General features: G+C 33.2%; 1 protein-coding gene across 1 annotated transcript; it reads left to right on the forward strand.

Annotated features, from left to right (window-relative positions):
• Nucleotides 1–697: 697 nt before the first annotated feature.
• LOC100367685 (uncharacterized) lies at nt 698–25,256 on the forward strand. Its single transcript, XM_002737597.4, has 8 exons — nt 698–1,462; nt 9,909–10,047; nt 11,456–11,570; nt 13,489–13,608; nt 14,783–15,007; nt 20,055–20,319; nt 21,130–23,402; nt 24,452–25,256. Exons 1-8 carry the CDS (start codon nt 1,066–1,068, stop codon nt 24,590–24,592), a joined length of 3,675 nt encoding a protein of 1,224 aa, XP_002737643.2. The 5' UTR covers nt 698–1,065; the 3' UTR covers nt 24,593–25,256.
• The last annotated feature ends 667 nt before the right edge of the window (nt 25,257–25,923 follow it).

The following is a 25,923-nucleotide window of genomic DNA, read 5'->3' on the forward strand; positions in this document are numbered from 1 at the left end:
TTTTTAAAGGGCGGTAGTCGTCGCTCCACGCATGCGCGATATATATGGGTCTCATCATATAAACAAAGATAGCGAATTTGAGTCACCGATGGTAATTAGTGCAAGTCGCGCCCAGCTCAAACCTCATACTTGTGATTTTCATTAGAAGAGCTCATTGGATTGTGGGAGAATCAATGTTTATCAAAACAAAAATGTCATACATGCGCAGCGCAACGACCACCGCCCTTTAATTATGTCTCATCCGGGCTCAGCATCAAAAGTTATCGTTTTGTACAAAGATACGGACGGCACTCAGTGTATTTATTGTTTTGTTTTTTTTCATTATTTTTAAAGTTTTCCATTACAGTCAGGTTACATGTAATGAGTATCATATTTGCCGTACTTTCATCCATTTATAACATCTGTGAATTTATTCCAGACATGCTCAGGCCCCATAAATCGCGACATATCACTCGGATCACTGACACGATAAAGTGCATGTTATGCGCATGAACAATTAAACATCAGCTGTTCATAGTACAATTTCTTTTGTATACTATCACTAATTAAAAATTGTTTCGGTATTGAACCATGATAATCATATGATCTGCACATCGCTCACATGCATTAACGGTATCTGTGCCGAAACATATTTCACCCCAGGACGATTTATCATTAATTTTTTGATGCGCGCGCATCATGGCCGGTATGTATTATGGAAATTATGCCATGTCAACATGGCGGACGTCGTCGAATATAAAGTCCGGTCGATGGAATACTGCGCATTCCGTCTAATCTCAGATGCATGATTACACTACCTATCTGTTATATCGCTTGAAACGTTGCTAGCAACCTGTGTGTGAATCGTCTGGATGAATTTACACTGTGTAGAACCACCCGGTTCAAATCTATCTATACACCATGCACCGAGTCCGTGCATACCCCGAGCGTCGATGCTGAGTTGCCTTGTTTTACAGGTCAGGCATAGAGTACGAGTTTCTTTAGACTTGTCCTAAACTTGGCAACGATTCCCGTGTATTTGTTGCAAAGGTCGGTTGCCGAGCTCAACTAATTGGCAGTTCAGACATGGGCAAAAACAGAGTTGGCAGAGACAGGACATCGGACAATGCGGTTACGGTTGTCTTTCCATGCGACTTGCCGATTTGGGATTCCCTCAAATACACCTATCAACGACTGAAACATGTGAACAATATCAACGAACTGTTAACAGTATTACATAAGATCTACACTTTAGTGACTTCATGCGCGCACAAATGCTTGACCCCCACCGAAGTGGACAACTTGACGTGTCAAGGTCGTCAACACCCGTTTGCTGGATTAGCAGAGTTTCTGATCGATGTGGCTTCGCAAGAAGAACAACATGTTTTCTTCACTAAGACCTTGCCATTCATCGCAGTGCTCGCTGAGGAAATTGAAAACAGAGTCCCCGTCGAAGGATTACAATACTCTGTTCGCCAGAAAGGTGAGACTAAATGTACAACAACAAAACAGACAGTATGATTGATTATTAGTTAGCTTAATTTTTCAGGAAATTTAATTAATTAAATTTACACCATAGCTTAAGGGTTGGTGTTGTTATGGGTAAACGATCCTTTAAGCGTTTTGTGGCATCAAATGTTTTATAATTTTATTTATTTGTTTTACAACTAAAAATCTTATAAATTTTATTATTGCAAAACTAGAGACAGTCACAGTATGGAACGAAAAATCGAAATAAAATAATTACAAAATTTTGGTTTTCCTGACTGTCAAAATATATGAATTGATAATTACTGCAACATCTTTAGAAGTACAGTTATATATAAACAAGAAATATTGTAATGTTTATGACATAGTACACTGGCGTCAACAATAAATAAATAACCATAAACTTATATACAAAGGTTTGTTGACTCAAGTGTACTAACGTAACTTAATTTAAGTTTTAAATATATAATTTATAGTATCGGTATTACTATAACGGTGGATACAGTGAAGTCAACATAAACATGTACATTATAAATTCTATAAACCTAAATATTTATAAACTCAAATGGCAGTAATGCATTGTATGAGCATACCTTGTAGCGTACAACGTAGGCAGTTTTGATTTCTGTATGATTGATGCGCAAACACTTTACGGAATTGAGGGAAGTGCCTTTCTCGGCAATTATCTTAGTAATCATCTTGTTTGGATTTAAATGGCATGTTTTCAGCTGAAACCAGTTTGGTTTATAAAAAGTGTATACCAGAAACTTGCACCTACTTAATAAACACATTTGTAAATATTTTTAAATACCTGCCCTCAGCTTTTTAAAAAATTCTCTTATGATTGGCTAAAAAGTTCAATATTATATGCTTTCATTCGTATCGGAATGTGACATAATTGACTGTGACTACCCACTTATTCAAATTTATGTGTTTGCTGATTGGACTACAATGTGATTATTATTAATTTATGCAAGTTTACTCAAAAAAACTGTTGCAAGATTGGTCAATTTGAATTCTAACAGCATTTTGAATTTATAATTACTGTAAAATACTTTATTTTAGCTGGAATTAATTTTCGCTGAAAAGACTTTTTGGATGTTTTGTATGGAATTTATTTTCACTGATTTTTGACGAGTCGAATGTAAAATACAGGGAAAAAGATATATTCGCTGAATTTTATTTTCACCAAATCATTCTTTCAGTAAAAATAGCTAAAATTAATTCCAAGCGAAAATAAAGTATTTTACAGTATAAAATATTTATAACGCTCACAGGTTTCTATGCTTCACTGTATAACCAAGGCCAATTAGTGTTTAAATAACTTAGAAAGCTTGTAAACATGCATTGTTTGCGACAGGAAGCTTATCACTCGTTATGTTAGAATCATCAACAACAGATAAACATTATGCAAATATCCACGAAACGGAAGTTGTAGTTATTTGTGTTAGCGTTTAAAACACTAGTTTGAGCAACGTCTATCCGAAAATTTGATTTTTTTTAAAAGCTGGGATGATGTATCAAGGTCTAAAGTAACCGTTTTATCAATTTTTGAAAAATCTAGAAAAAAAATTAAAACTTCCCTTCTCGCTACCTTAATACTGAAGAAATTAATTATTGAATAACCTAACATGTGAAACATGTTGGCGTTCAGTATGTGCACGTCTTTAAAAGCAAAGATGAGTAGTTTTTGTTTTGTCCCCAGTAGTTCTAGTTTGAGCATATACCCCATATTTCTTCACCGTTTGTTTGAATTAATGGTCAGCTGGTTTTTTGGTTTTCAGAAAATAGGCGATATTGAGCTTTGTATCAGACTTTTCTGCTTACCCTTGCTTCATTTGTCAGTGTCTTCATTATTATTACATTGATTGGTTAGCTTCAAAATTAAATCATATATTTGGTTGTTTTTTAAATTTCCTCATTTCCATGTTTAGTAAGTAATCAATTTAGTTTGAATTTGCATAAATATTTTAATTGTATGCATATAGTCTACATAGTGTCTGGGTGAAATGTAGAACTATCAAGGGTTACACTGTGTCACTCCCCTCTGTGGGTTACCATACATATGTTAATTCTTTACCGCTTTTACTCATATATATGTTATATACCTATTAAGCACAATGCGTCTTTGTACAATTTACTACCATAGTGTAGTGGGAGAGTCTAAGGTGTAAATCAATCCTGCGTTTGTCCTTGATTATCTTTGCAGTTGTGTTTACACCTTTCAATTGGAAAAATCGTTTACTAGATTTATATTTAAATTGGTAAACATTCATATTCTGGAGTAGTTTCGAGTGACAGTGTAATATTACGTAATCATGAACACGGCCAATCACTTCTTCAGAATCAGGAGGTGGTGTGTTATAATGCCGACACTGTCTTCTATATGTCAAGAAGTCATGTCATGTTCGAATGATGTATACAGGAAATTTGAAAACAGTCTGTGCGATGATTTAATTACCTTGATAAAATAAAAAAAGTTGATTAAGGAAGGATTTATCAAGATGAGCCCTTCTTATATGTGATGCGATATTACGTACATACCTGTACACTGTGGGTTTAATGTAAGCTAGCGTTATTACCCTGTGCAAGTTTATTTTATGTCAAACTCGCAATTCAATTTATTTGCCCACTGGGAAATCATGTAGCGAACACTGCTGGTCGTTTTGCATATAATCAATTGAAATACCACGAATAATTACGCAGGTAAAAGTAGCTGGGCTCCACGTTAAGAGCTCTGAGCTAGAATAAATATTACGATCAATAATCAGAACGAGAATAAAATGGGGAAAATAATAAGCGTATATATCGTGTTGCTCAGAATTTGGCGATTAGGAGAGATATTAGAGTCATTTGTTTACTGACTTATAATCTGTAATCTATATGGCTATAAAGGAAATATCGTGTAAAGTGATTTTATCACCATGGTGATATATTTTAAGAATAGTTAACCTCGTATGATCGGAATACTCTGATCGTTTTACTGCAGTGTTTTTCTCGACCATAAAACGCAGGATGGCTGAAAAACTGTATACCGGTACTATATATGCTACATGTATGGAGTAATTTGCAAACCATGATAACAATATATGAGTACAATCTTTCTTCCAAGGTGGTTTGAGTCAAACTAAAAATTATATGTCATACTTTCTAGACTTTCATTTTAATGGGTTTTGCAAAAATGAAAAAAAAAATTGGGGTCATCCAATAATTTTTCGAGATATAGCTCAAAAAACTTATGATCGAAGAATGGTCAAAATTGGCATATTTAACACTGGTTTCCATGGTGAGATTATTTTCTTCTCAAAATTTTGCTGGTGACATGGAATGAAAACTGGTATATTACGAGTGACACGAATCCTAATAATAAGAAAACATTTCAAAAAATTAACATATAATTTAGCGAGTTTCCATGGTGAACAGTTTTCCATTACATACAATTGGAAGTTATTCCCCATAATGCATTTTGTATATGTGCAGTAACATGCTCAGTTATGCAAAATTTGAGTTTGACTCAAACTGCCTTAAATACCCTTCTTTTATAACTCACTCTATGGCATTCATGTCCTTAATGTTGACTTTACAAATGGTTCTTCAGAACAAGAGCACTGTATTCAAGGATCTTTATCGTCAGACATATTTGTTCTCTCTCGGTTTTGAAATTCATATACATTTGTGTTAAAAATGGAAATACTTACGGTATTCCCAGTTTTTTATTACCGGTAACTGTACAATAATTACAAAAAAAGTCTGCTGTACAAGGGAATGCACATTATGTTTTTACAAAGTAGGCTGCATAGTGGTATCTGCTATCAAAGAATGCCATTGTGTAGAACACTAATACCCATGCAAGACTCTGCAGACTTAGGAGTATTCTTACATTGTCACAAAAGCTGAAATATATAATTTGGTGGTGGTGGTGGTGGTGGTGGTGGTGAGGAGGGAATCAGAATAATGAATTCATACCAATATTGTAGTTAATTCCTGGTCATAAAAAAACAAATGTGTTTATCATCTTTCTGTAAATACACATGTATGACTAAGTTAAAAACTATGTGCACAGTGTTGAAGTTAATTTTAGAAAATCCCTTGATATTTGGAAATAGTTTATTTACTAATGTATGCACATTAACGTTTCACACGCACATTGTATTTGATATTGGTCCAATATGATGTTATATACAACGTGACTGTGAAATACAATGTTTGTTGTATTCGCAAAATTTTAACACGTACTGCTAGACAATTTGTGGCACTTAAGTTCATGGGAACAAAAAAATCTCCAATTCTCTGCCAAACTTTTGTTAAAACAGAAAATAAAATGGATGAAAATATGGCAAAAATTTGTTGGTCAATATTTGCCTATATAAACAATATAATAAACAACTTTCTCTGATATTAATCATTCTTTAGTCTTTGTTGATTGTCTCGATTGATTACCTATAATATACAATCAATGTCACTTCACGGTTTGTTTTAGATAAACAGAATACATATATCTTCAGGGCTGTTAATACAGAACTGTATTATAGAACTGTAACATCGGCAAGCTACACAAACATTGCATGCAGCTTTCAGGTGGTCATGACAACGATACAGAAAATATGCTCAGTATTAGAAGGTTAAGTTTCAAAAATGTGTACAGATTGCACAGGCATAAGGGATCAACCATTTGAGATCATGAGGGGTGGCTGGAGGATTTGCTAAAAAAATTTGCATGCAAGTTTATGCAGGGGAAAAAAAATAAGATACCATAAAAAATAAAAAAAATTACGCGTGTCTCCCCCATTGCACAAATGAGCAGAGTGGATCTAAGCAAAATCACAAATTTGCGTGAATAAAACACATTAGACCTTCGTGTATAGCGATATATAGCGAATTATCAAGTATCACTTCATGCCTCTAATGGGTTTTAATGGCTGTTGACAAACTCATTAAACTTTAGTCTGTGTATGTCAAACTGCTACTAAGATTATAATTAATAACTTAATAATTATGGTCCAGTTATCATAAACAAACATTTTAAAACAAATATTGAAAACTATTTGTTTTATGTGAGAATTTAACGACTTTGACTTGTACCATTTGGCACAGGACCTACTTACTGTAGTTTTGACCCCTGACCCCTGACCCAGGCAAAGCTGTCTTGAATACATTATTGATGGCTATTATGTTGCATATTTAATCTGAATCATGAATATTCATAATTGTATTATTAATTTTAATATTTTGATAAAGACAAAATAATACGTTCATGCAATCCAGATTATATATATCATATGTCATCTTTTGTTATGCTATCATTATTATGGGTCAATGCTAGAAACAAAATTAGGGTCAAGGTCAGTTTTTCAAGAAACAAGAATTTGATAAGTCATAGAAAATGCTTAAAATTTGTATTTTTACATTTGTTTATATGGTTAACATTATTTTATATCTGAAAATGGGATGGAAAAATCCTGACATCGTAACGCATTTAAAACAAAAATTAATTTATTGAGTTTTCAGTGGGATAATAGTTTACATGTATAAACAATGATAAGTTCTCTCCCATAATGCATTTCGTATATAGGAAACATCACACTCTGTTACTCATGTTTAAATTTGGCTCAAACTGCCACAATGATGTTAATGAGAAATACAATTTTCTCAAAATTTTGCAATTTTATCATGACTCAAAAAATTGGGATGAATAAAAAATTGAGACATATAACTATGTCAGTCATCTTTAAACCAAATCGAAAAACCAAGAGATACGCCTTTTTTTTTTATTTTCAAATACATCAATTGCAATTCAGAAAGTGCTAATGCACATAATTTACGGATGAAGAATCGTGTTACAGACAAACTGTGCTGTCAGGTATTTACAATAGCCCCTTAATGTATGTGCTTGTACCGTTATGTTAGAAATGCACACACAGCACGTACCCTCTTAGCATGTACACTCTTAGCACGTACCCTCTTAGCCATGTTGTAATTACATGTACACTCAAGAGACTACCAACATTACAGTGTAACTTGTCTATCATGGCCACTATGGGAGTTATTTGTCTAATCGTTAATAGACAGGTATTCTTCTTGAGATGACACTGATTGCTTGTGACCTCCACATCTAGTGGAAAAGTTCACGTATTTGTTGCAGTTTAAATTATTCCAAACTGACCTCCATCCAGCTTCAATTACATTGACTCTATTCATTCCAGCAGTAGTAACACAACATTTTTTTTTTTTTCTTTTTTAAACATTGATATGTTGGTAAATCTATGTATTTAGATACACTGGTCTAAATATTCCCAGTATATTTATGCTCAATTTGTGCTCAATGATGTTTTGTAAATGTCTGCGCTCATACTTATAATGTGACTGCATTGAATCCTCAGTATGGCCATCTTTTTTTACTTTCTGGCGAAATTCGCAAAAATCTGCGAAATTTACAATATGTACTTACTTGTACATGCTGACTAGGATGCCAAATCTCTTGTATTTTTATTTAAACAAGAATTCATTTTAATTACTGAAGACATACATTTTTGTAGATCTTTGAAATAAGAACAGTAAATCAGTTATAATGAATTATCATGTCAACATCTTTCACTGCTGAGGTGGGACAAATGTCATCCACAGTATCATTAATTACAGCTCTTCTCTTCACTTCACCTCTGTATTCAATTCAGTCATTCAGTAAATCAATCATATCACAATAAAAGAGATGATGCAAAACTGTGCACTAGACATGGAACATTACATAAAACACATAGATAACAGACATTACATCAAAATACTAGCACAATTTAGAACAAGTAGTCACAAACTAGCTATAGAAACAGGAAGGTACACAAAACCAAAAACACTGATAAAAGACAGATTATGCACCCACTGTAAAGAGATAGAAGATGAATTACATCATTTACTAGAATGTAAACTGTACACAGAACACAGAGATGACATATATAATATCCTTAAAGAAATTAACAGTGATTACCAAAACTTGAACAAAAAAGAACAATTTAAACTTGTACTACAGTCACCAAATACAAACCATCTTATCACTCTCTGCAAATATTTAGTTAAATCTAAACAAGACTAATTCTTTTATTTTGTCATGTTCTTTTATATTTTTTACATATTATATGCTACATACAGTGATACTTACATATCACAGTATTTTAATATTTCTTATATTATTAATAATTGTCTGTAGTATTTTTGTCGTTCACTAATTTTGAATTCTTTTTAAATCAATTTTTACATTTCATGTACTTTTATTATTTACTTTATTAATTTAATCTGAAAACCTAAAAGGAAATGTTAACTCTTTCTTTACGGTATTAATAAAGCATTATTTTTCTTCTATTCTATTATGTATTTAGGTGACTTTGTTAAAAAAACGTTAACAATGAAAATCAAAGAACGAAAAACATTCCCGCAGTGATTTGTAAAAATAAATTTTTAATAATGTGTGTATAGAAAATCAAATGATATACTAGTAGTTGTCGTTAACTGCTCAATAACACTCATCTGTGTTAATTAGTGACGTACATGTACTTCACTGTACACGTTTACCCATTATCGGCTTTTTCATTTCTAAATAAATATCAATCAAAATATGTTAGCAAAACATGATTTATTTTTGTACAGATGGAATTGAGAGGTTATGTATTTTGTTTGAAGTTATTTTACTGCTAAGGTCAAATAAAACTAGTTTGATGTTTCGAGTAAAAGTCTAAAACAGTACTAAGTTGGTGGTTAGCGATTTTTATTTAATTTCTGTATTTAAATTTTTCTAATGAGTCTCGTACATTTAAATGCTAGTCATTCACCGCATAAAAGGAAGTAAATAAATTCAACATTTTTTGCCTAAACTGAAGCTAAATTACACACCAAAAAATTCTACAAATAGTTCTACCATTGGGTTAATAGCAATAAATATTTACCGGTAACTAAACAAAATCCTGTTTTACCAGCCTTCAATAAATTCAGCAATTTGCAATTACTAGTTGAAGCCTATATATTAAAGTGAGTATATAAAATCAGAACGTCAACCACAGATCTTTGCACACATTGAATTGTTCATATTTTGGAGATTTATGTGTCGACATAATGATAATAGTATACTACTTTGTTTTCTCAAAGAATGAGAAATGTTAAAAGTTGTGGGTAATGACCTTTTAATTCAAACTATAATTTTGTCTTCAATGGAAAAACCTGTTGGGGGTGATAAGTTTATATTATTTTTCTGCATGGATTGGTGTACGTGTTACTGCTTACAAAGTAATGTCTGCTTCGCTGAATCCTGCTGGGATAGCAAGTTGTGATCACTTCTTAAAATAATTCTTTTGGGTCAAATGAACTTTTTAATAATCTACACATTCTATCCTAGTAATAAGGCTTCATTGATTTCTTTCTTTTCAATTGTTTGTTACGTTTCCCTCTCTGTATAGGATCCCATGCCTCATTGGACAGGAAACTAATCACATCTATACTGGCATCCGCCTTTTTATGTACATTCCCTGAAAAAGAAAGAAAAGGCCGAAACTTGAATAAGATCAATTTCACATCATTTTTTGTCCATATTCAAAGGTAAGTTTCAAAGATGTTTTTTTATTATTTGTCATTGACTTCCTCTTAGAAGGACCAACTACTGACATATTTATTACTGGTATATGTTCATGGTCATGAGCTTATGAGGTTCTTTCTTACTGACTGACACTGACATTTAATTAGAACAGCTGGCTACTCTACAGTTGATATGAAAGATATGTTCCCTGTCACAGTGGGGTACATCTATTCAAAGTTTATGATTAGATATGTTAGTGGAACGAAAGTAGCATTCAGTCAAGTCCTTAACAATGAATTTACAATATTACTGATATTGTTCGTAGCATAATTTACAGGGGTGAATTTATCCTGAACAGAAGAGATGGCGCCCTCTATGAAAGTTTCAGCGCCCTCTTGTGGTGCAAAATTGTATGAATTCGGGTGTCAAAAATGAATAATAGAAGTCAACATATTCATGATTAAAATTCACCAAATAATACCTTTATTTCATTTCTGTATTATCATAAAACACCCAGGCATAAATGCCTTGTATTATATCCAGTGAGCAGTTGCTGGTAAAAAGACAGTGCAATGGATAAAATTATGTTTTTTAAGTTGTTTTTTTTCCATATATAGAACACATTGATTTCTAGCATTTATATGTTCATGCGTTCAAAAAAAAAAAATCCAAAGTTCAACATCTCAAATGCTGGGTTTTTCTCATATTCACAATTTTTCTATAAACACGCATGCCGAATAAAACTGAAGGTTAGAGGTGAGAGTTGGGGGTTGGGGTGTTAAATGCAGATTTGTGTATAATGTAGTAGCGGCTATACATATCTTGAATCATTTACTAGTAAATGCTACTGTATTTTAAGCATTCTAAGTCGTCAATTCCCTGAGGTAGCATGTGCAAAGCATGTCACATATATCATCATGTCTGCTGTGTTTTCTTTATGTCTAAGTCTAATGAAATAAATCTTTGTGAGAATATATAATATTTATATGAATGGTTGCTGTTCAGTGTCTGTTTATTGGAAACCAACTAAATTATCTTTGGCTGCATGGATTTGCTTTCAATTAATTTCTTATTAACCAGAAAAAGTTGTTTCTCCGCAACAGTCAGTGAGGGATCTTTTGATGATTTGAAACTTATTAAATGACCTCCGCTAGCTACGTGTAAACCTAGAAACGTGCACCGACAGTATGTTCAAAACATGTATCTTATTGGCTCTATTAGAAGTGCATGTTTTCGTAAATGCACTGCTAAAAAGTGTGGTAATAATAATTAGTATTCAAAATCCTCCAACACCAGCATTTTATGCGCCTCTATTCGGAGATACATGTATGCTTTCAATAGAGAAAATATTAAGTATGATTCTAATATATTTTTTAAAATTAAAAATTGTGTATTACTTGTAATAATAGTTATTGATTTTTTGCCCATCAGCGCACCAAGACGTTCTAGCCAGAGTGCTAAGTTGCGGTGTATACTTCACTATTTCACACGACTATCAGAAAGCAGCGCAGACTCTCCTTATGGATATGTTTCATTTATCCGAGAGGTACGTATATACACACATACCGTGAATCGATTAAGTCCTATATATTGGATTTCATTAAATAGGCCAGCAGTCAAGAGTTTGTACGTCATGAAGTATCATGCTAGTCATGTTGATTGTGAATTCTCATGGCGCAGCGCTGAGATATTAATTACCATTTGTGTCGTCATGGTTCGTTGCCTATGACATGCATCTGTATTTAGGATTAATTAATGTGTGAACCTATAGTACTCTTGTCAGAGTGGTAATTATTCATGGACATAACTCCTGTATAAATTGATATCCTCAGTAATAATGTAGGGACAGTCTTTTAGATGTTTGTGTCTCTCGTTATCTGTGCCATCTGTGTATAGTTGGGATAATCTCATGTACAATCCAATTGGATCTCAAACTTTTGAGATTGTGTTGATTTTGAACCATACTTTATCTGTTGTTGGTTGTGCGCACCCCTGATTGCTTTCTCAGGAGATATAATTAGTATTTACTGTTATTAACTGCTATATTTGCTACTCGCTGTTGCCATAGAAACACAATTTTTCCTCAATGCATATCATTGTAAATATAAAAGGTCAAGGTGTGTGAAGGGAAAATGTCTGTCCTTGTTGTTGTTGTTGTCATTGTTAACTCTGTCAGTTTTTTCTTATGGTCAAAATAACCCCAACAGTTTTTAGCTCCTCTGTCATTGAAGATGTTGGTAAAGGTGATTGTTGTTGTCCTGCAACCAGCACCAACTTATTATTCAAACAAAAATCTTCTTAAAAGTTATTACCTCTATTGCTTTTATACTTGGTACATATGTACCTCTATATTTGAACATTTCCTGGCAATATATATATTTTCTCTTTTATTAATATTTTTGTTCAAAAATGTTATTTTCAACTTCTTGAGAGCTAGTACTCTGATTGGTTTGGTACTTGGTATCTATGCATCTTTGGTGGATCTCTATTAGATTCAAACATTCATGACAATATCTTGAATTCTCCCACTTTTGTGAATCTTTTTGTCATTTTTGATGAAAATGCTATTTTTGGCTTTTTCTTGGTATACATGTATGTGTACTTTGGGTGGACCTCTATTAGATTTGAATATTTTGTAATTTCACCAAATATTTTTGTCATTTTTATTTCAAAAATGCTATTTGACTACTACTCGACTGCTTGTTTACATGTACTTATTATTGCTAAACTGGGAATCTTATCAACTGCTTCAAAATGACAACCAAGTTAAATTTTTTACCAAACAAGTGCAATTGTCAAGATATGAGGTAAAATTTAGCTGAAATAAAACTTACTTAAAATTACTTAAGTGGACTGAATGAAGACATTCGACTGCTGATAATAAGAACCAGATGTTAGTAATATGCTCTCCAAGGTCTGTCAATTAGATAAGTGTAGTGTAAATCAAAAAAGTGACAACTGTGGTTTTCTCATCTTTTTCAAATTGGACTAGTATTTTATTTGCTTATATATTACTGCACTATTATTTAGGAACCTTATACAATTTATGTTATATTAATCTATAGGGACATTGAGATTAATACAGTATGTGTATTATTAATTGAGAAACATACTATTTTTATTGCCAAATTTTGCTTAGATGTGTTGCTGTACAATTATTTGTTAGAAACTTTTATACAATAAGGGACATTGAGATTAATATAGTGCATGTAGTATTATTTGAGGAATATTAATATTAATTTAATTTGTTGAAGCAATTTTCGTCAGAATAGTTCACACTGAGCAAATATTTTTTGTGCAAAATGTTTAGATATACTCATTTTTGCTATGCAAAAAAAAAAAAAGATTGCGCACCAATATTTTGTATCCATCCATCCATGAGTTATTCAATCCAGATTTTCTGTAGGCAAGGTTGTAATAGTTTCGCTATGTTAGTTATTAATTATTACTATAATATTATATAGGTTAAAAAGAAAGAGACACTACCATGCTTAAGTGACTGGTTGAATTGTGGTACAGTAATGTGTTCACTATCAATACACAAGAATGGGGTGATTGAAGACTCAGGATGTCACACATTGCAGGTAACGCCATTTTGTTTTTGTATCTAATAATTCTATAATTTCTATGTCATGGTATATCCCAGAATTAAATAAACATTGTGCTCAGCAGGAAAAAAAATTCTGCCCCCCTTCTTCTTCTTCTTACAGGCGAAGTTTACTGACCAATACTATGACCTTTTGACCCATTTGGCTGTTTATCATTTTATAGTACTGCTGTGTATGTTTTTAAAAATACATCAGTATAAAATGAGCTTGTTGTTGAAGACTATTTATCAAAATTTGTATAAAAACTAACAACAGTTCACATGGACAATGAACATTTGTATATTATTTGTAGACAAATAGAGGTGTTTTTGAGTAAGGGAAATGACATCATAGTTTTTGTGGTAATATTTTGATAGCCATGTCTAGGTGTAAAAATATCTTGAATCCAGAATATATTGTTTGTCAAATTTTTTTTGGGATATAAGAAACTGGTGAGGATCTTGAAAACATGGGATACTAGTATCAGCAATTTTAGTTTGGGTTGATGGGTACCGGCACGCTTTGATACTTTTCAGTATGTCATGACGTATTTTGTATGATAAACTGATATGACTTGTATTGTAATGGTTAGCGTGTCTGCCCAACACAAGGGACACTCCGTACCGAATACAATCTGGACAATTGCTAGGCTGCAGCGTTACTAGTTGAAAGCATGGCGTACAGTCAGAGGGGAAGTAACGTTATCAGCTGTGTGCATTTCCTGTCATCAGTGTACATATCTTTGTTATTGTAGCAGAATATCCTGGACAGCTGGAACTCTTTGCGTTGCTAAAGCTGAATAAATGCATGTAAATAAAATAAATGTAAAAGACATCACGATACTGTATTCAAATGATGTGGGGCAGTGAAATATGGAGGTTGGTCATTTCTAATTATAACGGGCATGCATTAAAAGGAAGAAGTCTGATGACTTCCTGCTCTATATCAGTGATTAATGATGTAATAAAACTCATCAACTTCATCAGTTTGATAAATTACCATACAATGTACCAACCAAAATGGACTTTGTTATTGCATTTGTAGTGAAACATCAAAATAAAAATCATGTTTCAGATTTTGCAAACCCTTTTTTATAACTTCTTTAATCTTTAAATTGTAATTATTTTTTACATTGAATTCCAATTTAAAATATCTCCGTATTCTTTGCTAGGTGAATTTCGCTAACATTCAGATTGGTGGAGGCACCCTTGGGCACGGCAGAGTACAGGAAGAAATCCGTTTTTGTATCTGTCCCGAACTGATTGCATCAATGTTATTCATGGAACAAATGGATGAGAATGAAGCAATAATGATGTCCGGCTTTGAGCAGTTCTCACAATATTCAGGTTACGCATCCACGCTACAGTTTGCGGGAGATTATCGGGACAATGCTAAGGTCTGTGGGATGTATTTCAGTATGTCATGTCTGTGTGTCACAATATGCACTTATATAACTATGTCTTCTGTAAGCGTATACATGTCAACTTTTCAAAAACTAAAGTGAAGATCTGCCTATGAATCTTTTAAGTATTTGTCACCAATATGTCAACATATTTTTTTCACTGTAAATCTGTTTTATGAGAAATACTGTTAAATAATACACCTGAAATGTTATATAGTGATAACAAGTTTTGTCAAAATACCCCTAAAATAAATATATTGTTTAATACATGAACTAAAATCTCAAAGAACATAATATATATTTTTTCAACATGTGTCAGCAAGCAAAATTGTGTGACAGTGAGATATGTCCTTGCCATAATGGTAACATGTCTTAACAGAGACAAAACATGTTATTTTAACTCTATATCACACACCAATTTACATGTATGGTGACCCAATATTTTATTAGTCCCCGTTCGGATGCACATCATTTTGTTTTACGATCTGATTCTAAGATGGCCGAATGGCGGCCATTTTTGTGCTAAAAAATCATCAAAATCAAGTATTTCTCGGCTGTTTACAGATGGATTATGTTCAAACTTGGTATATGCATTAGACATTAAGGGACCTTGAGGCAAATAATTTTGTTTTTCAGATAACATTCAAAATGGCCGACTGGTGGCCATTTTGTATTAATCAATGTGGTTCTCGTGCCATATCTCCGACTTGTTTTGACTGATTATGTTCAAATTTTAAATATTCTTTATACATCATGTCATAGATAGACAGATATATTGGTTTGATGATCCTATTCAAAATGGCCGAATGGTTGTCATTTTTGTACTAAAAAATCATCAAATATTAATAGCATTTCTGGCATTCATGGATGGATTTCGTTCAAACTTGGTACATACATTACACATTACGGGTTCCTGATGCACGTCATTTTATTTTTTCAGATCAGATTCAAAATGGCTGTCTGGCGGCAATTTTGTTTTAATGAATGGGTTTCCAGACCCATATGTCTGACTTGTTTTGACTGATTATGTTCAAATTTTTAATATTCATTATACATCATGTCACGGATATATTGGTTTGACAATTCTTTTCAAAGTGTGCTATTTTTGTGCTAAAAAAATCTTCGAATATAAAGCCTTTCTTGCATTTATGGATGGATTATAAACACACATTAGACATTACAGGTTCCTGATGCATGTCATTTTATTTTTCAGATTGGATTCAAAATGACTGACTGGCGGCCATTTTGTTTTAATGATTGGGCTTCTAGAGCTATATCTCTTAAATGCTTTGACTGATTATATTCAAATTTTATATATTCGTTATACATCATGTTATATATATATATATACATGTATTCAAAATGGCTGATTTTGAATGCTGTTCTAGAGCAATATTTCTCAATATGAACAAGTACTTGTTTGACGATCAGATACAAATGTCAATCATTTTAATGTTAAAAAAATCATATTCCTGACATGGTTATATTCCAGCTATATTACTATAAACATAACTATATATCTTAAATTTGATAACTAACGGGGACTGTGCCATGCATGGCTTGTTTATTTTTCCCTTCTTCTTGTTATAAAATGTTTTATGTAAAGATGAAGAACATTATTTATTAAGTAGCTAATTTGCATATTGTCTGATTTCAGTTTGTGTAAGCGAAATAACGGAAACTTTAATCAAATTTTCTTTTTTATTGATATCTTCGATTTATGCACAGACGTAGATTATTTTTGAGCATATGATTTATGAATTTGCTAATTTTTCAGACAAATTAGGTATTAACTCCTGTTAATGAATTTCAATCAACTGGGGGTGCCGTGAAATCAGCAGATGTAAAGTATTCAACAGAATTCTGTTTTCTATTCTACAATCAGTAACACATTCTCTTGCATTGTATGCAAATGAACAATTACATGCCCAATGATCTCGCTTACCCCAAAACATGCATATATTATGCATCAAAATCAAAGTGTGCTATTTTTGTGCTAAAAAAATCTTCGAATATAAAGCCTTTCTTGCATTTATGGATGGATTATAAACACACATTAGACATTACAGGTTCCTGATGCATGTCATTTTATTTTTCAGATTGGATTCAAAATGACTGACTGGCGGCCATTTTGTTTTAATGATTGGGCTTCTAGAGCTATATCTCTTAAATGCTTTGACTGATTATATTCAAATTTTATATATTCGTTATACATCATGTTATATATATATATATACATGTATTCAAAATGGCTGATTTTGAATGCTGTTCTAGAGCAATATTTCTCAATATGAACAAGTACTTGTTTGACGATCAGATACAAATGTCAATCATTTTAATGTTAAAAAAATCATATTCCTGACATGGTTATATTCCAGCTATATTACTATAAACATAACTATATATCTTAAATTTGATAACTAACGGGGACTGTGCCATGCATGGCTTGTTTATTTTTCCCTTCTTCTTGTTATAAAATGTTTTATGTAAAGATGAAGAACATTATTTATTAAGTAGCTAATTTGCATATTGTCTGATTTCAGTTTGTGTAAGCGAAATAACGGAAACTTTAATCAAATTTTCTTTTTTATTGATATCTTCGATTTATGCACAGACGTAGATTATTTTTGAGCATATGATTTATGAATTTGCTAATTTTTCAGACAAATTAGGTATTAACTCCTGTTAATGAATTTCAATCAACTGGGGGTGCCGTGAAATCAGCAGATGTAAAGTATTCAACAGAATTCTGTTTTCTATTCTACAATCAGTAACACATTCTCTTGCATTGTATGCAAATGAACAATTACATGCCCAATGATCTCGCTTACCCCAAAACATGCATATATTATGCATCAAAATCACATCACACGCAAAAAATTAAACACAGTGCATACTACCAGTATGTACGCAAAAATACAACCATTTAATTTACTCTCACTATTAACCCACGATCAATGACCCCCCCCCCCCCCCTCTACTTTGAAATAACAAATATTCTCATCCTTACCTGCATCTGTAATCTCTGAACCAATTCATACAGACTTTACTCTGTACATGTACAGAAACCTGTACAGTGATCTTTTGATGGATTAAATGTTTGGTACATTTTTCTGCATTTTGTTGTATTAAAGTACCTAATTCAAAAAACAACCAAATGTTTACTTTATGTATGTCCTGATGCACTTGACTGTTTCTCTGAACTTGGTCTTCCTTGTAAATGATACTGTAAATTCATTAATTCACAAATTCGTGAAATTAAAACACAGTGAATATGCTCAAATCATCAAAAGTATGAAATTAAATGTCAGTGAAAATAAATGATTTTACAATATACGGACAATTTTGACATCTATTCAGTGAATTTTAACCAATTTGCTATGCATGTATCAATTGACTGATGGCTATTTGACTTGTGCAGCTTTTGATACCCCGTTTAATAACTACAAATTTAGAACCATATGGAATGGATTTCTACCAAATTGTTAAATTTAAGCATGTAAATGTGAACTTTGTCCAAATTTGGGCATAATTAAATGTTGGGCTATAAGTTTCTAATGGAAATATACATGTTTGGTCATCAGTGTACTTCTGTGCTGTACATTGCTGATGTTAGCCTCTAATGCCACTCCTCTTTCACTGACTTTGGGGAATTTTCATTTCCTAGATGTTTTTTTTTTTTTTTTTATGAAACAACAATGTATATTCTGTCTTCACATGGGAGCTTTGCAGAGTTTAACTCTTGAGTAGAATTCAACTTTTTTTTCATTTTTTTTTTATTTGCAACCAATTTGTTAATAAACAACAATTTTCAGACCTCGAAAATGCTGTCTTATAAATGCAAACAGGCAAACAAAAAACAACATACGTCAATGTTCATTGGTCAAATAGATTGAATAAAGGGTGCCTTGACCAATCAAATCATCACTCTTTCTGGCTCAGTGGTGGTGACATTCTCTGTTGATTATTGATGATGGCACGATTCATTGAAGATCGCAAATTTACTAGAAACACGTTTTTCACGAAAATATTGTGATTTTATGCAGAATGCAAGTGATGCTGAAATCGTGACTGAATATGAGTTGACTTGGCAGGTGTAATTTATAAATGAGCTCATTGTACGATAGTCATTTGAAAGCATATTGTATTTATGGCTTAGAAAACTCCTTATGTAAGGAACGCAGGTGCATATAATTTAACAAAGCCTGATGAGTGACAGCGGGATATAAAGTTGAATTGCCACAGTGCTTATGAAAGAGTATTACCTCAACAACAGATGTCATATTTTCTCAGTAAAACTGCGTTCATTAAAAAAAGTCATTCATATGGGCAGAGATTTTTTTTTTATTGCCATTGGCACATGCATGATATGCATTAATTTGGCTAACAAATTTTTCCTTTTAAATTTGGCAAAATGTTTGGCCGCAATGATCATCATAACAACTTTGATCACAAATGTTCCTTGTCATTTCTGAGAAACATCTCTGGACACGTTTGAGTAATAGAAATATCAAATTTTATGTCCAAAACTTATCATTAATTTACTTTACATATATGTGCACATGTAAGACATTACGTACTGTCTTGGTGGTGTAAAGGTTGAATGATATATCGGCCAATGAGTGTCTTGAGATACAATACTCGTTTTTCGAACAATGTCGAATGATGTGCAATGTGTAAACTCCATTTTGTCTTCCATATAGACTTTGCTGCCTACTTTTCCACTATTGTTTTCACTCTATTCACAAATAAGAATTATTTTTTCTGGAAATAAACAATTCAGACAATTGAAAGATGTTTAATATTTCACTTTGCTGATGCGCTTTTTTATATCTGTTATCAGCTCTTATGCACTGATTTTGGAGATGCGCTTTATCGGTAAAAGATGAAATACATTTATTGACATGCATTGTGCTTGGCATGCATACTTCACGACTCTTTATTTCATTAATTTGATTTTTATTATATTAGTGTTTATCTCACCAGCTGTGGCTTTCACAGCCTTGTCACAGTTTTTTTGTTATCTCTGTTTTCCTTTCAGTGGGAAAATGGTCGATTAGAGACGATGATTTCCTCAATCGATGCTGTCTCTTACAAAAGAAAGCCACAAGCTCAGTACAAAGATGTGAATATACTGAGAGACTTGAATAAAGCTCTGGTTGGATTCACTCTACCAGAATCATTTAAGACAAAGTCTGTGATTGGGCAAAGTCTGGAGGATGGGGACGAGTTTTTCAGCTGTGTCCAATCAGCGAGCTCAGTTGACAGTGACTTTGAAACTGCTCCAGAAAGTCTTGATGAAGATGGTGAGTCAAGGAAATGTTACTATCAACACAACAAACCCATTCCATTCATTTTTATAAATCTTTAGAAATTTCGTAGTTCAAACTAACACAAGAAGTTTTTATTGGCTGATGAAAAACCATTGGAATGTTTTCACATGACGTCATCAATAATAAATGACACTTCACTTGTGATTGGCTGTTGGATTCTATAGTCATCAAAATTTATGAATATCTATTGAAATGAAGGAATAGGTTTGTTGTGTTGAAAGTATTTGTTAATACACAACATGTAATAATCTTATTCACACAATTTGATATGTTTTGTCTCTGGTGTAAACCAAACAATCAAATTCTGGTACCTGTTATTGACCTGTGTAAATTACTGTTTCGTCTACAATAAAATGAGGAATACTACGCAAGAGTATATTTGTTACACAGGAATTTTATTTTTACAAATGGTAATGAAAATGAATGCTTTGTGCAGAAATGCTTTAATTATTTCAAATAGTGGTTTTCATGCTATTTGCTTTCTTGATGTTGTGATAATACTAAGCTAAGCTTTAATTTTTTTATGTCAAAGTCAACTTTAAAACCCTTCACAAAATTTACAATTTTTAGCTCCACTGTTGTCGAGCAGAGCTTATCATATGAGTGATTGTTCATCGTCATCGTCCACATTTGTGATCTAATTGATGTCCCAGATATCTTGCAAATGCTGTAACAGTTAGATTCAATTCATGTATAACACAAATAACATTTCTATTGAAATATAGAAAACACATAATAATAATAATAATAATAATATTAATAATATATCGCATTCCTTTACAGATACTGTGTCTGTGGTCAGTTTTAGTAACTCGCTCAGTAAAGCTATTATTGATGTCGGCATCAAAGACGCTGTGCAGTTGTTCAGAACTGAATCATCAGGTTGGCAAGGTGGCTCCAACAACAACAATGAGGACGATGATATCTCGGATCTCGATTCTGACCGAGGATGGATAGAACAATTTAGGAGAAGCTCATCGGATCAAGTTCAGAGATATGGTAGTAGAAAGGGTAGTTCTGAAGTCAGTTCAGAGCTGGAAGAATACATGGAGAACCGTGGCCGACTTGGTTCTGTGGAAGAAGAGCTGCGATATATTCGTTGTTCTATTACCGAGGACGATATACCAGCGGCTCTGATTCACATAAAGGAATTTGCTGGTAATATTGCTGAGCAAGTTACAAAAGCCGGGTATCAACAAGCTGCTTCTATGACGCCAGGAATTCAGAAATTCGATGCTCCAGAACCACTACACGTCTTGACGAAACCGATCGCGAGGAAAATAACACCAGAGCGACAGACAAAAAAAATTGTTGAAGAGTCTGAACAACAATTAGACCAGACCGAAGAATCAGACCCGATAATTGTAGAGTATGTAAACAAGCTATACGAGAACACCTTTCAAGATGCCGTGGCTACTGATGACATAAAAATTGCAAATATCGATGATTACGCCAGTGTTGAGGCTAAGAGCATCCTTACCAACACTTTGAGGGAACTATATGTGAAATCAGAACTTGATCACAGCAGTGAATTGAAAGTAGATAAAGGAGTGTCTGAGAACGATGATGTTACCGTTCCGACTGTGAACAGTAACACAATGCCAGGTGACAATGCAACTTTATTATATTATCAGGAATTGAACGCTGCACATTCAATAGCGGATTCAATGATACAGCGCGTCTTCCAAGAACTTAGTTCTGAATTCAAAGTCTTCCGTAAGAGCAGTCTGTCATTATCATTGGAGCAACCTATGCAGATGATGAATAGTGTCACCTCAACACCCAGCACTCCTCCACCGACCCCGGCTGATCCCAATCATGTTATCAAATTTAACGATGACGACGACAATGATGCAAGCTATCGTCGTTTCTCCAATGAATTATCTCATTCACTTGAGGTGTTGGACACTGAGTCAAAACACAGACAATTTCACGCGAGTCGAGTGAGTAATTTTGCAAACAATATGGCAGAGGGTATCGTATCTGAGGCCATTCTGAAGATACACGGGAGAGTGAATAAGAGTGTTGCCAGGCGAGGCAGCTATCATGTGTCCACTCGAAGCAGTTCGAAAAGATCTAGTTTTGATAGTGTGATTGAGGACTTACTGAAGATCGGTGATATTGACTTGCAAGGGAAACGGAGAAGCCAAACGGAAGAAAACATTGCTGGTTTTGCCGAGGAACTGGCAAACAGCATGACGTCATGTGGCAATGAGTTCCCAACCAATAGGAAAGGATCTGTTACATTCAAAGACTCTGTCCTGGCTACCTTCTCTGAGGAACTTAACAAGTCAACGGCGGTGTCACAAAATAAACGTAGCAGCATGTCAAAACGAGGCAGCATATCTGAAAGCATAACTGAATCGGTGTCTTCGGTGTCAAGTAAAATTACCAATATTCCGTCATTAGCAAATAATTTAGCTAATGAGGTCATATCAGATACTTTTGTGTCTTTATTTGGAATGCCATGGACTTGTCGCGATATCGATAACGGTACAGTTACTGGCAATGATGATGTAACCATGGTTACTGAAAATCCTCCCCTTGCTGTGCAGTTCGCTGATGATATGTCGAAAAAATTAATGATAACAGTCTTAGGAGTTCAATCAGATCTATCTAATGGGGATGCAGTAAAATACCATGACAACGATGAAGATGATGAAGATGAAGTCAGACAGGAGAAAAAAGTTGCAGCTATGGAGGACACATTAACATTAGATAGACTTGTAGGAGAGTGGATTGACGGAATTCTGGATTGTGCTTTGGTTGATATCAAGAACAATACTTCAGTGTTGCAGAATGGTTCATGCGAGGTCATTCCTTGTAACCATGACATTACTAGCATCAAAGAGGACGGTATAAGATTAGCCACTAATGATGATATGGTTGGTTACCCTGACTTGAATGGTAGAAGGCCAATCGCAACTGGTAATTGGGGATGTGGTGCATTTGGAGGTGATGTCCAATTAAAATCGCTGTTACAGTGGATGGCAGCGTCTGTGGCCAGTGCACCAATGGTCTTGTATTACACATTCAATGATGAAAGACTGCATAAGGTAATTAGACCCCCTCCACACACATATAGGTTTAGAGTGGTTGTTATGGCAACATTGAACTGTGGTGCATTAGTAATACTTAACACCATGTTATATTTTATACTAGTTGCAATGGTAACACGTTGTATTTGTAGCTTACATTGACATCCATCCTCAGATCATGTACATGTACCATCAACATAGTTTGCAAAATATGTTGTTTCTCTATGGTGACATATCTGAAAATTAACTGGATTAAAGAGAGAAATGCCTGTTTTACGATGCAAAATAACTTTCATTGCTTTGTTTCTGATAAACGATTTTGTAAAACATTTTTTAACCTTATAATCTTTTTCCCTATATGTATTAAGGGACGACGTCAAAAGATCGATGTCGGATAAATAACTTAATTCCTTTAGTTTGGACTAAAGGAAATAAGTTTTTTATCCGACATCGATCTTTTGACGTCGTCCCTAACAACCACCCAAAATGGCAATGGAAAATGTCTTGGCTGTGTGAACGTTTGTGGTCATTGTCTTAATTATAATTATTTCAAGTGCTATATCAATAATCTTGAACTTGTCAGTGTTACCAATGTAGTTATGTAGTTACCCCAAATAATGAAATGTTTGAATGAGTGCTTTTTTTTTACGGAATGGTAAATTCTATTGTTACAGAGCTGCATGTATAATAATACGTAATAATATACAAAATATATATTTGCATGTAATTAATATAAAGCATTGAATATATTTAATGGATATGCATAAATAAATAAAGATGCAAAGACTTGTGGGTACACCAGTAATACCAAAAGATTTCTTTAATAAATTGAAAATTACTTTCTGATTTGAATGTAGTGTACGGGTTTTCCAGGGGTTGATGTTTCAAAACTATTTTCATAAATTTCTTTGTAAAAACATTCGTGGCTTTCCAAAATGCAGTGTATAATGTTTTATTTAACTTCGATTTCGATTTTAACTTCATCGATCATACAATTTCATGAAGTCACTTATTGTACCTGTTGCTCCTTAATGAATTCTAATGCTTTTCTTTCTCGTCTTCCACAGTTCGATGAAGTATCTAACCATATCCGATCACGCAAATGGAATGTAGGACAACTTGCAAGTATCATTTTGAATTTCTCTCTGCGAAAACAACGAGACGAGAGTTGTGTTGGTGACCTGTTTGACTACATCCTACAGTTGTAAAAAATGGAATTCTTTGCTATAAAAAAAAATGGTGATGATTTTCTTGCTTTACATTGGAATCTTGAGTACTGTAATTCCTCAGGGCTGAAATCGGATTTATTCAGATAATTATATTATCTTCAAGGGAGTTTATGAAATTTTAATTCGGATAAATCAAAATATGCTTTGTGTGTGTTGCATTTATAGCTGGAATGAGTATTTTTTCTAAAAGACGTTTAATTTACATACAGATTAGTCTGCCAATGATTTACTATTTTCTATACTCAGCTATAAATACTGTAAGGCTACTCTAAATAAAAAATTAGTTTGACGTCATTCAGCTTTTATATGGGTTTCATTACAGGTGTGTTTCTATGGTTACAATAAGACATTTTGATGATTTAATATACAGCACATGGAACTTTTAAAAACTTCACTCAAACACCAAATATTAAAAAATAGCTGCATTGAAACAACAATGAAATATATATATATATATAATGACAAAAATATCTGCATAATAATGAAATAAATTGCATGATTTCACCTCGGTGTGTTGAAGGATTATTGTTGTTGCTAAGTATAATCTCTACTTCAAATTTACAGAATTTCACAACAAGCCATGTATGTATCTGTTTATAAGCTCCCAACATGCACAATAAAATGAATTGATATTACATGCTTATTCATTTTCTAGTTGGATGTATTATCACACCGATCATACCATTCTCCAAGTTGACCAAATTGTTAATCCCCATGTTGTGAATGCTATTGAGTTGACAACGGGGAGACGTGTTTGGGGGTCAATCTGGTGTCATATGCTAATTGTAGTCCTCCAATAATCATGATTACTTCATCATTTACATGTAGTCATAGTTACCTAATTTTCCATAGCAACAAATACAACATTTGTAAAACACGTTTTTTTTTATACAAAATTTGAACACGTGCTGCTAGGCAACCTCCACCACTCAATGATGATGATTGCTGCTGACTAGTAAAAAAAAAAAAAACTTTTAAAAGCATTCCAAATTTTAAAAGCACAAACAAAAATCAGGCACTTAAGCTTGATTTCCATGGAAACAATACAAAATATCTTTGCAATATCCCCAATAGCCTAGATTTAGTGGTCATTTTGAATTAAAAATGAGCAAAATTTAGGTTGATAATTCAAAAACTAGTTATTCTTATTTTGGATTTGAGACGATCACAAAAAATAATTTGAAAATTCCCGGAAATTCCTGTCTCCAAAATCCTGATCTTTAACTGTGGGTGGATGACATTTATGCTAGTGTAATTGGATAAAATTCATAGAAAGTGACTAACCCTTAGCTGCATTAATTACATACTGC

Source organism: Saccoglossus kowalevskii, chromosome 1 (assembly GCF_978046115.1).
Source record: "Saccoglossus kowalevskii chromosome 1, keSacKowa6.1, whole genome shotgun sequence".
In the NCBI taxonomy this organism is placed as follows: domain Eukaryota; kingdom Metazoa; phylum Hemichordata; class Enteropneusta; family Harrimaniidae; genus Saccoglossus; species Saccoglossus kowalevskii.